Source organism: Cervus canadensis, chromosome 5 (assembly GCF_019320065.1).
Source record: "Cervus canadensis isolate Bull #8, Minnesota chromosome 5, ASM1932006v1, whole genome shotgun sequence".
Taxonomy (NCBI): domain Eukaryota; kingdom Metazoa; phylum Chordata; class Mammalia; order Artiodactyla; family Cervidae; genus Cervus; species Cervus canadensis.
The window spans coordinates 20,956,325-20,969,694 of NC_057390.1; the positions used below are offsets into that span (position 1 = coordinate 20,956,325).

A 13,370-nucleotide genomic window follows, 5' to 3' on the forward strand; every position below is an offset into this window, starting at 1 on the left:
GTTGTGATTTTCCTGATCAGAAAGTTGAAGAGCCTGCAAATGTGGGAATATTACTCCTTTATGAAATCTAGATGACAGATCATATTGAAATATCAAGATCTGAAGGATCACAATGGTTACTTAAGGATTTAATGCAGAGTAATTAAAAACATTTTTCTCCTTAATATGTTTTAATCTTACTATATACAGATTAAGCCAGATGACAAGCTACTATACAACAGCATGTTAAAAAACATATTTATTTTACACTATGTACAATCAGGAACATATTTAAAAGCATTGTCAATTAAAATAAATGAAGACCATAAATCACAATTTAGTTTGTTCTTTGTGTATATACTCACATTAAAATATAAAGAACATATACCAAAAAAGAGCCAAAAGTGTGCATTTTTCTAAAACTTGGTATATACATATTCCACTGGGAAAAAAGCAATCAAAAATGACTTTAACCAAAACTAAGTTCCTGTGATGTGTAGTAACCATTATATTGTATATATGAGGTAGTAACTAAATTATTTTGGCCAAGTGTTAATACTCTAAATCAAAAGAAACATGAAAATGATCATAAAATAAGGCCAACAAAAGTAAAAATTCCACTAGAAATTTGAACTGATTCACTCTATGGAATGTTATAGTTCTTCAAAGTGATTATATGAAATGTTTAGTGTGGACTCTTTGATAATGCTAACATACTCTGTGCATATTGTAACTCAGACAAACTGCAGTGCTACATCACGGTACCGCTATTCTGTGATTCAAAAATTTTTCAAAGGTATTGTTTTTAAGCAGAGACAAGCAATCTTATAGGATTCTGCTGAAATATAAAAAAGACCAGTTACTACAACAAGGGGTTGATTGGTTTGTTTCACGTAGAAAACAATCCAAATACATTTTAAAAAGATGTTGTGGAACCAAATGCATATTGACAATGTCACAGCTTACTTTTGTGACTTAATACATCACATATCAATACTTTGTGCAAATATAAACACACCAGTGTACTTGCATTAAAATTAAAAACAAGATTATAAAATGATTACAGCCTCCATTACAATTTTAAAAGTTACCAGATTTATCTTCATATTACTAAATTACATATAATAAAAATACAATAGTGTTAAAGGTACGGTTTCATTGCCAGCATCCCATTTTGTAATATAGCCACACCCAAGAATATACTAAAGAATTCTTAAAATATTAATCCCAATTGAATTTTCAACATTTACATCTGTACAGATAAGACACTTACTTGTACATCTCATAAAAGTACATTATCTACATAAATTCTTAGTGTGTGTCTTCAGCAATATGAAGTTTCACAGAAAAATACTGCCTATATGTACAAAGATTACATAACAATGAATTAAGCACTTGTGTGGTTCAATATGCTAAATATATCCATACCACTTAAAACAAAAAACTGCCCCATCTTGTCTCATGCCACAATAAATTACAAGTCACTGAAGCCAGGTAACTGCGCTTTTGTACAGCTTCAAGCATCCGTTAATGTTGCAGTGGTAGTGTTCTTTCCTTCTATAGTTAACTGTCAAAGCACATTTCTCAGTAACTGTTTTCATGACCCGCCAGGATGTATAAATTGCTATTTGCTGTGGGGTTATCAGTTGGCCTACTTTCCAAAACCACGACCCTAAAATAGTAAACAAACACATAAAAAACATATAACAAAACAAAGTTATTCTTACAAACTAATGTTACCAGAAAAATTTTCCATTGCTTCTTTATCATATGCCTCTAATAAATGCTGCTTATTTGCTATGTGGGCAGAAATCATTTGCAAATCACTATGATTAAAGAGGCAGTTCTAGCTCTGCGAAGTAATTTTGCTGCCCGCCACTCTCTTTTAAGCCAGTGTGGTTCTAAGAGCCAGAGGGGGTAAAACTATAACTAGGAATCAGTAGGGGAAACTTAATTCTTATTATGAATTCTAAAAACAATGTGTAGTTCAAGAGTCAGAAAATAAATCAAAATAGAACCCCAAATCCTATTTGGTACTATAACTAAAAACTTTTCTGTTTGCTAGCATATGGTATTTCTTCTTTCTTGTGTTGTAAATCATATTTGAGATATTATGTTTAATGCAAAACTAGTACTGACAACATCTATGTATTCCTGTTACTTGGAAGATCAGGCTCATTGTCAAAGGCTTCATAACTTTCTGTGAATACTTATAGCATGAAAAATATAATAATGAATATATTACTGCAGAAATTCCAGTTCTCTTGAAAAAGAAGCTAGTTTTATGTTGGATTTATAAAACATGTTTAGAACTATGTATTTAATACAACCACTTTTCCTACCTGTCAGATCCAAGTAGTCTGAAAATTCTTGTGCTATCTGAAATTTCTTGTGTTACCTGTTCAAGGAAAATACCAATTTAACTTCTGAAATGAAAGATGAAGAATTTTTTATGGGCATTTAATTTATAACTCTATAGAAAAGAAATATAATTCCTAAGATGGAAACAGAACCCCTGTATGACCATTAACTTTCTTAAGTCAGCGCACAGGTATGTTGTCCATTTGTTAGTCTAGGAAAAATATGGCTGATTTTGAATCAATCATAAAACATGAGCGTAGTAAACCATTTGCCTGGAATATAGGCTCCCAGGGAAAAATTTAAAAGCAAAGCACCTAGTCCATTTTATTTATCAGAAACCTCTTATCAGTTACCCTAATGCTAACAGCAAGGCTCTCGCAGCAGTAAGGCACTTGTATCTGGTCCTTCCACTTAAGAGGCTGCAGTGTGGTGTGACGGGACAAACTCATGATTCCAGTTTCAGTCCCAGTTCTCCCACCGACTAATAGTGACAACTGCAAAAGGTATGTAACTTGTTGGAAGTAGTTTATCTTCTGCCAAAAGGGACAGACAGTATCTACCTTTCAGTGGTATCTTGCATATTCTTTTAAGTATTAGTGGGTTTAATGCCTAGTTAAGGAAATGCTCAGTAGATAACAATTCTCTTTCCCATTTCTTTCCCAGTCTCCTGAAATAATATTTTCTGATGGCATACATCTTTAAAGAAGTCCTCAGTGTGACCAAGCACCAGTTGGGGAGTTGAGAATAAGTCTACAGGAGAAAGATAAACCCACTGTTTATTGCTTATTAAATGCAAAACATTCCCAATTATAATGGCAGTAGCCTCTCCCCCAAATCTGGTAGGCTGAAAAAAACAATTTGATTTTGAAAATAAAATTATTCTGGAAACAGCAGTGATTCTTGACTTCTTTTGTAACTCAGCACGCCTGAAGGATCTAACATGCTCACTTCAATAGTAGCAGTTCATCATTACCGATTGTCAATGCATTTTGGGATTTGCCTACTTAAAGGACAGACCATTTTCGGAGGGGTTGTATTTAGTAAGGGGTATCTAAGCAGTCTGAAAAAGTACCTCAGGATATTTTGGGACAAACTGATTTTTTTTTTAAACCATTCTCTTCTATCCAGCCTACAATGCTTTTCTTTCTCTGTCTAGTGTTTATTAGCTGTTGACTATTCTTATCTCTAGGTTCCATTCCCTCAGGTGATTAAAAAAAAAAATCTTCCTCTTGAGTCCTCTTGTGGCAATAACTCCTAGAAACACACTGGCAGCCACCTGTCTTGAATACTTACTATAGGCTAGGCATTATGCCAAGCACATTACTTATTTCCTTTCATTTAATCTTAGCAACCCTATGAGGTAAGTACTATACTGTTATCCTCAATTCACAGATGAAAAAATACAGGCAAAGAGAAGTGAAGTGAAGTGCCAAGGTCACAGTTACTGAAGAGGAAAACTGAGACTAAATCCCAGGATCTTCTCTGAAACCCACACTCATGATCATCCTACCAGTACTGTTTACTGGTCAGGAGAAATGCTCTGAGCTTAATGTGTAACAGTTTAAAACACAAATAAGCTATTTTCTTACTCAAGGCACCTAATGTTTTCCTTTCCCTCCAGTGCTCAAGTAGAAGTCATACTATTGAGACTGGCATGGGATTACTGAAAGAACTCAGGATGATTTTACTTGCCTGTAATATTTTAAGGGACAAGTACCAAGTCTTGCTCATGTTGTAACCCCAGCACTTTCTGGCATAAATGATGAACTGAATTGAATACATCATATGACTTGGAGTTAAATTAAGGAAGGAAGGATAGCGAGATAAGGGTACCAGAAACAGGAGGCGAGTTGACTTCCAGGGAAACCCTTTACTTGGAGCCTACACTGGTCATTTTTCTGAAATACAAAGTAGAAAAGGTGCTTCGGGGACACAGCGAGCCCGCATCTGCACTCTTGCTCCAGGTGATGGTCTGGGAAAGTTGAAAGAACATCAGAGCTGGCTCACTTTTAGCAATATTTAGGAAGCTCCTGTTCTGAATATAAGGGTGCTTATCTGGAAGCACAAAAAAATAATGCACTGAACTTGTTTGACTTAATGGACAGAGGGGGGGGGCTATAAAGTATGTGCTCTTGATTTTATCACTAAATGGAATACAGAAAATATAATTTTGTTGCACCAATCAGGAATTTTCCAAAGTTCAGGATTATTTAATGGTTGTAATTTTAAAAAAGATCACTTACCTCATTAGATCTAAAACTTCTACCTTGCATTCCATGTTTCCAGAAAGCTAGCACGCTGTCTTGTAGGCAAACTAACATGCAAGAACAGCTCAGTTACTGTTAATGGTACAGAAGTTCAACCAATAAGCATCATTTCACCCCTCTTTCTCCCTTGAATAACAATATTTCAATTAACAACTGTTAGTCATTCCAGATTTATAATGGCATCTTTACCACACCACATACTACACAGTATAAACTAAACAGCATAAATACTTTATTGAACTGATTCATATTTTGGCAAGAAAAAGAAAATTCACTGAAAGTATTTTTTGCTTTAGGAAGTTTTGTTTTGCGAAAATATTTGAAACATATAGAAAAATAGGAGAATGACACAAAAACACATGTATCTGCCATTCAACACTTAAATCCTAACATTTTCCCATATTTGTTCCTTGTTTTAAATAAAAACGAATACTGCCAGCATCCCTATATACTCCTCCTCTAGTTCCATTAACCCTTCCTTCCTCCCTCCCTGAGATAACCACCGTACATATTTGGTATCTGTTGTTCTCATGCATATTTTTACTATTAGAACACAGTGAGTTCACATGATCAGTGAACTTCATATTGTATGTTTCCAACTTTCATATATTTAGTGTGAGGAACCAAATGATGCTTCTAATTTTTTTTTTTTTTGTTATTACAAACAATGCTGCAATAAACACTCTTGTGCATGTGTGCGTACTAAGCCATTTCAGTTGTGTCCGACTCTGTGAGACCCTATGGGTTATAGCCCGCCAGGCTCCTCTGTCCATGGGATTCTCCAAGCAAGAACACTGGAGTGGGTTCCCATGCCCTCCTCCAGGGGTCTCTCCAACCCAGGGATCGAAGCCATGTCTCTTATGCTTCCTGCACTGGCAGGCAGGCTCTTTACCACTAGCACCATCTGGAAAGCCCTAAACGTTCTTGTACCTCTCCCTACGTACATGTGCAAAATTGTCTCTGGAGTGGATACCTAGAAATAGAATTACTGGGATATGTGCCTTCTAAAAATTCTAGTTTTGCTTTCTGTATTTAAATATTTAATATGTATTTTGGTGTATATTCAGTGAAGAATCTTAATTTGTTTCCCACAGGTAACAAATTGTCCTGGCATCATCTGTTGAACCAAACATCATTTCCCCACTGACATATGATGTAAATACCCAATTACACGTAGGTCTACTTCTGAGCCTTCTGTTCCAGTCTTCCATGTATCCCTGTGTTGAGCCCACACTGTCTTAATCACTATGGCTTCAGAGTAAGTTTCAGCATCAAGGAGGGCAAGTGTTCATCAAAATTTATTTTACTATTCTTGGCTTTTGGCTTATCCTTATGAATTTTAAGATCATCTTATCAAGTGGCACAAGAATACCTTACTGGGGTTTTTTTTACTGCAAATGCATTGCATGAGTGGATTAATTTGTGAACTAACATCTTTCCCATTTTCAGTCTTCATCAACACGGTGTAGTTCATTTGTTCAAATCTTCTTTTATGCTTTTAAAAGATAACTTGGAATTTCCTAGGTAATGATCTTACACATGTTTGACTACATTTATTCCTATGCATCTTACTGGCATGTCAGAAAGCTATCCATCTATGTTATTCAAATCTAGCAATTTTGAATTTTCTTATTGGTTCTAATAGAGTTGTATACTCTAGTAGATAATCATACCATCAGCAAAAAAGGGTATTTGCTTATTTCTTTCTAATTCTCATAGTTCCCTTTTCATAGTCTAATGAGACTGTGTTGTAATATGATGATAGCAAACCTCCCTATCTCATTAGCTAATTTAATGGGAATCAGTTTAACCATTAAACAATATTTTTAATAGGCTGTACTATATGAAGGACATTTCCTTCTACTGTTAATTTCTAAAAAGTTGTCTTTTTAAAAAACCAAGAATGACTTAGATTTTACCCAATGCTTTTTGCACATCTGCTGAAGAGTTACATAACTTCTTGCCTTTAATGTGCTATACATAAATAAATTGTCTGCTGCTGAACTACCTTTGCTTTTCTGAGATAAAGTCTACTATTTGATTATACGGAATTCTATTTGCTAGTATTTTATATAAATTTTCCAAAATTTGTTTTCATGAGATTGGGAAACTTTGTTGTCTGTGTAATTTAACTGATTTCACTATCAACAGTGCTAAATGAGTTTGAGCAAGCTCCAGGAGTTGGTGATGGACAGGGAAACTGGTGTGCTGTACTCCTTGGGGTCACAAAGAGTCAGACATGACTGAGCGACTGAACTGAAGTGAGTGTTACTGATTTATTCTGCATTCCTTTCTTGTCTACAGCCTGAAGCAGTTTGTATATAGGAAAGGGACTATTCCTTCTTTTAACAGCGGATAAAAATCCCCTATAAAGCCACCAGGCCTTATGTGGGGAGTCTTAATTAGTAGGTGCTTCAAACAACATGCCTGGCTCTGGTTCCCCATCTTCTGTGGGACACCGCTAGTTTTCTTTACCACTCATGAGGGTGTATCAGTTTGAGTTTCTGTTCTTTGTCTTTTTTTTTTTTCTGATCTGGCCATGCGTTTTAAAGTATGGATTCCATTTGAACATTCTGAGCAGATGTCCCTCAAAACTGACTGACTTATTATCATCAGTGTCTGCTTGTTGGAGAGAGGCATTCTAACTTGGAGAAAGATTAAAAATAGGACTAAGAAAGACAAATGAACTATCTGCCCTTGGCCCTTACCTTCTGCTAATGCATATACATGCAAGGATCTTTACTGATAAAGGACACCAGAAAAACCAGTGTACAGCTAAATTAACTACCGAATCATGTTCATCAGCATTCTCTCTATTATGGTCATTTAACCTTATTTTTCCTGAATGCAATCATTTTAGAATACTGATTCTGTAAGAAATCTTTTTCCAGAAAAAATTCTTACCAAGCATAATGTAAAAATAGCAAGAAGGAAATTCCACATGCTTAAGATCTGTGATCAGTAGATACAACAGCAAAAATAATAGATTATACTCAACTGTAAAGCACTTATTGGGAAACTCTACAGGAGTCTAAAGAAAATGGAAATTCATAACTAGGTTATGAATAACAATATTTAATTATTTATTTTGAAAATGCCCAATCTGTAGGGAAGACAACATTATTTATCGATTATATCAAAGTTGCTAAACTATTTTAGGGAATATGTAAAAGCAAAGACTGACACCTCATATTCATTATATCCTATATTTTAAAAAATGAGTCCTTAGTAATATATTTTTATAATTTCAAATAACTATCGGACAAATTATTCTAAGCAGCTGATAATGCAATCAAACAAGAAACACAAAACTCTGACTTACCTATTGATTCAATCTGGAAATCAAAGGTGAGTTCGGATGATAATTTTCTGCTAGATTTTAATCTTCCTTGGAGATTTACTATTTTTATACAACCTATAATGGAAAAAAGTCACTCAGAAACTAAGATAAAAGAAATCTTATTAAGATAAGGATATTCATAAACAAAAACTTACAGTCCAAGCATACAAGAATGGTATCTCTCTCCAGTTGCGTTACGTGAGTAACACTTGTCTGTGGGGTATCTACAACACAAACAAACTTGATAAAACTTACAGGAAACAGTAATATTTAAAGCACAGAGACATTAAAAAAAGAATTCTGAATATAACTGAATTTGAAATAGGTATATATTTTTAGTCATACACATGCAGTGGTTGACTCAGGTGGGTTTGGGTTCAAACTCTGACACGAGAGCTAAACTGAGAGACTGCTTAATGGAGGGTTAGCTATCGTCATTGCTACCGGTGATGCCACTATCCTATTCATATGTGAGATTAGGAGTCCAATCTTCTATACTATGGCAATGATTAATTTTGGATTTTAAGCTCAGAAGACCAAGGGTTGTGCTTCATACATCATTATATGTGGTGCCTAGAACATGCAATAAATATTTACTGAATGAATGTATCAGAGTTAATCACTTTGAATACAAATGAGTTAAAAAAATACTGACATATTTTCAGAAGTATGAAGCACCATAAAAATGCAGAGGCATTATTTTTATAATAATGATTTATCCAAGTTCTAAGAAACCTAAAACATTTAAATGACTTAGTTTTCCAGGAAGTGAGAAGTAAGATATCCCAAACTTTGTACGAATATCAAAGCTAAAACTGTTGAGCTACAGGCCTTTGTTTCTGGAGTGTGGTTCTTAAGTCTAGTCTATCAGTCTAGTTTTTTACTTCCCACAGTATTTAGAATCTTAATAAATCCAAGGGCAGCTGTAGTTCAGACTTTCACACATATTCTGTGACTAGCCAGGGTTGGAAGGATATGGAACAGGCCTCCTGTAAATCAGGCCAACCAGATCTTTGTAACTCTTACACATTTGGTGAAAATTAGTCAAGAAGTCAGTCTAGCATTACTAGATAGAAAGCCAGGAAAATGAGATTTACAAATTGATTATAATAATTAGTTTCCAAACACTGAAGTCATCTGGAGGTCTACTGATGTCCAGCTGCCACCTCCAGATATTCTAATTTAAATGGGGGTATGTGTGTATGACTTGATATATCAAGAGTGTTAAAATCTTCTCAAGTGGATTCCACATTGCAGCAGAGTTTAGGAAACCACAGCTTATAATTTCAGCTCATACAAAACCTTAAACATACTTTCTCCCTCTTACTGAACCTCATCATCTCAAAATCAGAAATGAATTATATCTGTTGTATTTAACTTCTAATAAAGGGATTTCATTATGCTAAGATAAGCAATCAAAAGTTCATGGGATGACTCGGCCCTCTGAGTGGGTCTCAGATGAAGACCTTTTTAAAGACATGTCTGTATCTAAGACAGAGCCAGCTTCTTTGAGTTTTCTATGGTTGCACATCACAACCTGGGCCATCCTGACTGGAAGGTCACCCAGGCCCCCGCCTCCCAGGTCCCAGCTCAGCCAGGGCCTCCAGTTTGTTTCTCCCAAGTTCATGCAGGTAGGCTGCAGAGCCCCAAATTCCTTCTTCCTCTTTTTGAGGGCTGAGGATGTGAGGAGTTCCAGGCTACAGGTAGACATTCCAGTTTATTGTAAAACCATGCTTAGGCTGCGGGCACAGGCCCTTGGGAAGTGTCTGCCGTGCAGAAGCAGGCCTTGAGGTCTGCGCTCTCCAGACAGCAGGCTCTGCTTTCACTGGGAGATGGACGGGGCAGCGCCCCACTCAGCCAGTGGCTGCTTCTCAAGGATTTTCAGGCACTTGCTTGTCCTGTGAAGTCTGAACTGACTGCTCCAGCTAAGTCATTTCCCTTATGTTGAGAGTAAACAGCCTCCTCAGAATGTGCGCCTGCCTACGTGGAGATACGGGCAGTTCTTTTGGGTCCTGACTCCCAGGATATGCTGCTTGGTGTCTCGTGATTTTTCAGAGGCTGCGCGGCTCCCCGGGGAGCAAGACCGCAGCCAGCCAGCTGGCCAGGCCTCTGCTCTGACTTTTTTTTAACAGAAAAACCAACACGTGTGTCACACGGGGCCAAGTGGAGTCCTTGTCCCTTTATTATATCTATTTTTTGCAACTTGGGTATCCAGTTTACAGACTAGTCTTAGGTAGTAGCAAAAGAGCCAAAGAAGAGATTGGTATTGCTGAGCTCAGAGCGGCGCAGAGGCCGTCCGTCCGAGAGCGCTGAGCGGTGCCCCTTCCCGCCGTGCCCCACCTCCCGGCACCACCCAGCTTGCGGCCGGAGCAGGATGCCCTCCTCCTTAGGAATCTAGCGATGCCTCTTGCCTCAGGGAAACGTTTCTTTGATGGGGAGTTGATGAGGTTTCTTTTCCTTGTTGATGCTTTATTTGTGGTAACGGAAGAGTGAGTGACTTGAGCCACAGCAAGGAGGGCTGCAGGCGGAGGCATCCCGGCCACCACGCTGCGGGCTCCCCTTGCTGGCAATTCTTGGGTGTGAAAGGGCTGTGGCTTTTGTGCAGCGACTATGTTGGTGTTGGGGGTGGTGTGGAAATTGTTAATCTTGTATAAAGCAACACAATAAATTGTTTCAAGGTTTCCAAAAAGAAAAAAAAAAGAAAAGTTCATGGGATGGAAGGTGATAAAACTCTTGTGTCAGGAAATGAAAGGCCCTTCATTAAACAATTAGTAGAAAAGGATTTAAAGTTAAAATGGTTGGGAAAAATAAGACAACTGAAATTCACTAAATAAAATATTAGTCAACCAACAATAGAAGGGAAGAAATTAGAAAGCAGGAGTTAACCCTGTGTCTGAAAGGGTACATACTGTCTAAAGGGAGAATTTAACAAGAGAATTTGAGGAAGCCAAAGAGAAGCCACATAATGTTGCCAAGGGCAGGCCATGCTTTCCTTCAATGGAAAGCTGTTCCAAATTCCCTGGGCTTCAGCAGCCATGAAACTGTCTTTAGACTTCTGTTGAATGTGTCTAAATGTGTGATCATTTTTTTTCAATGCCAAAAACCTCCGTCTCTTAATTTTTTTCCTTTTATGAACACTTTCAGGCTTCCAACAAACTCCTGACTAATCAATATTTATTGGCAAGTTGGTTCTTTAACACTTCTCTAAGTTGCCAAAGACTCTGAGCAAAGGGCCTTTGCAAGACCTTTAAAAATTACCTTCAAAAATAGCCATGCCTATTTTACAGCCAAACATTGTACAATGTCATTCTTTAGGCAAAAACACAAAAGGAGCTTCATAACAAACACAGTGTTTTAAAAACAAAAAGACCTTTAAGGTCATGTTTTATTTAAAGTGTAACAGTTTAATCAGATTTATTTACCACCAAAGCCAAGTTTTGCCAATGTGTATGGACTGCAACAATGCAACTGAGGGTTTCAAACTATGAACAAATTTCTGTAAAAAACTCATTAATTGGAGCTATTATTTCCTAAGGTACAAGCTATGAAGGAAGAAATCTGCTACAACTGGGCATTGTAGATCAAAATTTAGGGAATAAATTATATAAAAGAATTATTTTCAAGCACCTTCAACACTTTGGAGGTGCTTTACTATTTACTTAATAATTTGTATCCTAATTACAAATCATTAAACATATTTATTAAAGTTCCCAGGTAGTACCTGTGTATCAATTATAAAAATATACTGGAAAATATACTTAATGCAGCTTTTCCTTTTTATATAAATCAGCTTTTCTATTAGCCTCTTGATGAAGGTGAAAAAGCATAGTAAAAAAGCTGGCTTAAACCTCAACATTAAAAAAACTAAGATCATGGCATATGGTCCTATCACTTTATGGCAAATAAATGGGAAAAATGTGCAAACAGTGTCAGGTTTCATTTTCCTGGGTTCCAAAATCAATGTGGACAGTGACTGTGGCCATGAAATTAAAAGATGCTTGCTCCTTGGAAGAATAGCTGTGTCAAACCTAGACAGTGTTTTAAAAAGCAGAGACATCATTTTGCTGACAAAGGTCCATATAGTCAAAGCTATGGTTTTTCCACCAGTCATATGTGAATGTGAGAGTTGGATCATAAGGAAGGCTGAGTGCTGAAGAATTGATGCTTTTGAACTGTGATACTGGAGGAGAATCTTGAGAGTCCCCTGGACTGCAAGGAGATCAAACCAGTCCATCCTAAAGGAAATCAACCCTGAATAACTCATTGGAAGGACTGATGCTGAAGCTCCAATACTTTGGCCACCTGACGTGAACAGCCGATTCATTAGGAACGACCCTGATGCTGGGAAAAACTGAGGGCAAGAGGAGAACGGGTGACAGAGGATGAGATGGTTGGATGGCATCACTGACTCAGTGGGCATGAGTTTGAGCAAACTCAGGGAGGTAAGTGACAGACAGAGAAGGCTGGTGTGCTGCAGTTCACGGGGTCCCAAACAGTCGGATACAACTTGCACTACAACAAGGTTTGTATATATATGTGTGGTTCTCCACTTGTGGTCCCTGTATCAACATCGTCAACATCCTGGGAACTTACACACTGAAAATTCTCAAGCCCCACCCAGATCTACTGAGTGAAAAACTTGGGGGTGGGACCCAGACAAGTGATTCTGACACACACTCAAGTTTGGGAGCCACCAGAATGTTTTAAATGTGTCAAACAAATTAGCTATTTCAAAGCAAGTCATCTTCTCTTTTTCCAGTTCAATAAGTTACTCAAGACTGGATTTTTATGCACTGTACTTGCCTGATGAAAAATATAGTAAATTTATTACTTACAAAACCAGTCTATGCACTGGCCTTAATAATTAAATAAAAACCACAAACCTGATTCTGTAAACCACGAAGAGGTAGAATTTGGATTGACTGTTTCAAATCGAACCACCTGGTTGAAGTCTCTCCCTTTACTGACACCGACACAGACTAGAGGGTACTCCTGCTCAGGAACCACCAGCATCTCAAACATTCTAAGCGGACACGGTATAGGAAAATCTATGTGCTAGAAAGAAGACAAAATATATTAAAAAGGGAAAACAGAAGCCAAATAATTTCATGAGAATGCCGTTAAGAATGTTTAGTTTCATGAAAATACATAACAGAGTACTCTCTACTATAAAGATTGCTTCTTCTCACACAAACTCAGGTTATGCAGAAAAATCCAAATTATGAAACATCTTATAAAGATTTTAGGTTAAGCACTGTAATTTTTAAGTTAAATACCACACATTTTAGCATTAGAATTGGAGACAGATCCAGCAACTGCGTGGCTGGTCTGAGAGTCCCCCACCTCCACCCTTTGAGGTACAGTCTCTTGTTTCCTAATTGGACACTGCGCTTCAGTAATACTCCTCTGCCTTCTTATCCAAC

General features: G+C 37.1%; 1 protein-coding gene across 4 annotated transcripts in view; it reads right to left on the bottom strand.

The window, feature by feature from the left end:
• Positions 1–223: 223 nt before the first annotated feature.
• MAP4K3 (mitogen-activated protein kinase kinase kinase kinase 3) overlaps positions 224–13,370 on the bottom strand; it is a 174,056-nt gene continuing 160,909 nt past the window's right edge. For all 4 annotated transcript variants that reach the window (XM_043468396.1, XM_043468394.1, XM_043468395.1 and 1 more), the window contains 6 exons: positions 12,831–13,002; positions 8,103–8,171; positions 7,930–8,022; positions 4,584–4,654; positions 2,322–2,377; positions 224–1,651 (listed from right to left, as the gene is read on the bottom strand). In XM_043468396.1, the coding sequence (XP_043324331.1) occupies positions 1,564–1,651; positions 2,322–2,377; positions 4,584–4,654; positions 7,930–8,022; positions 8,103–8,171; positions 12,831–13,002 (549 nt within the window). In that variant the 3' untranslated portion in view covers positions 224–1,563. The remainder of the gene's footprint in view (positions 1,652–2,321; positions 2,378–4,583; positions 4,655–7,929; positions 8,023–8,102; positions 8,172–12,830; positions 13,003–13,370) is intronic.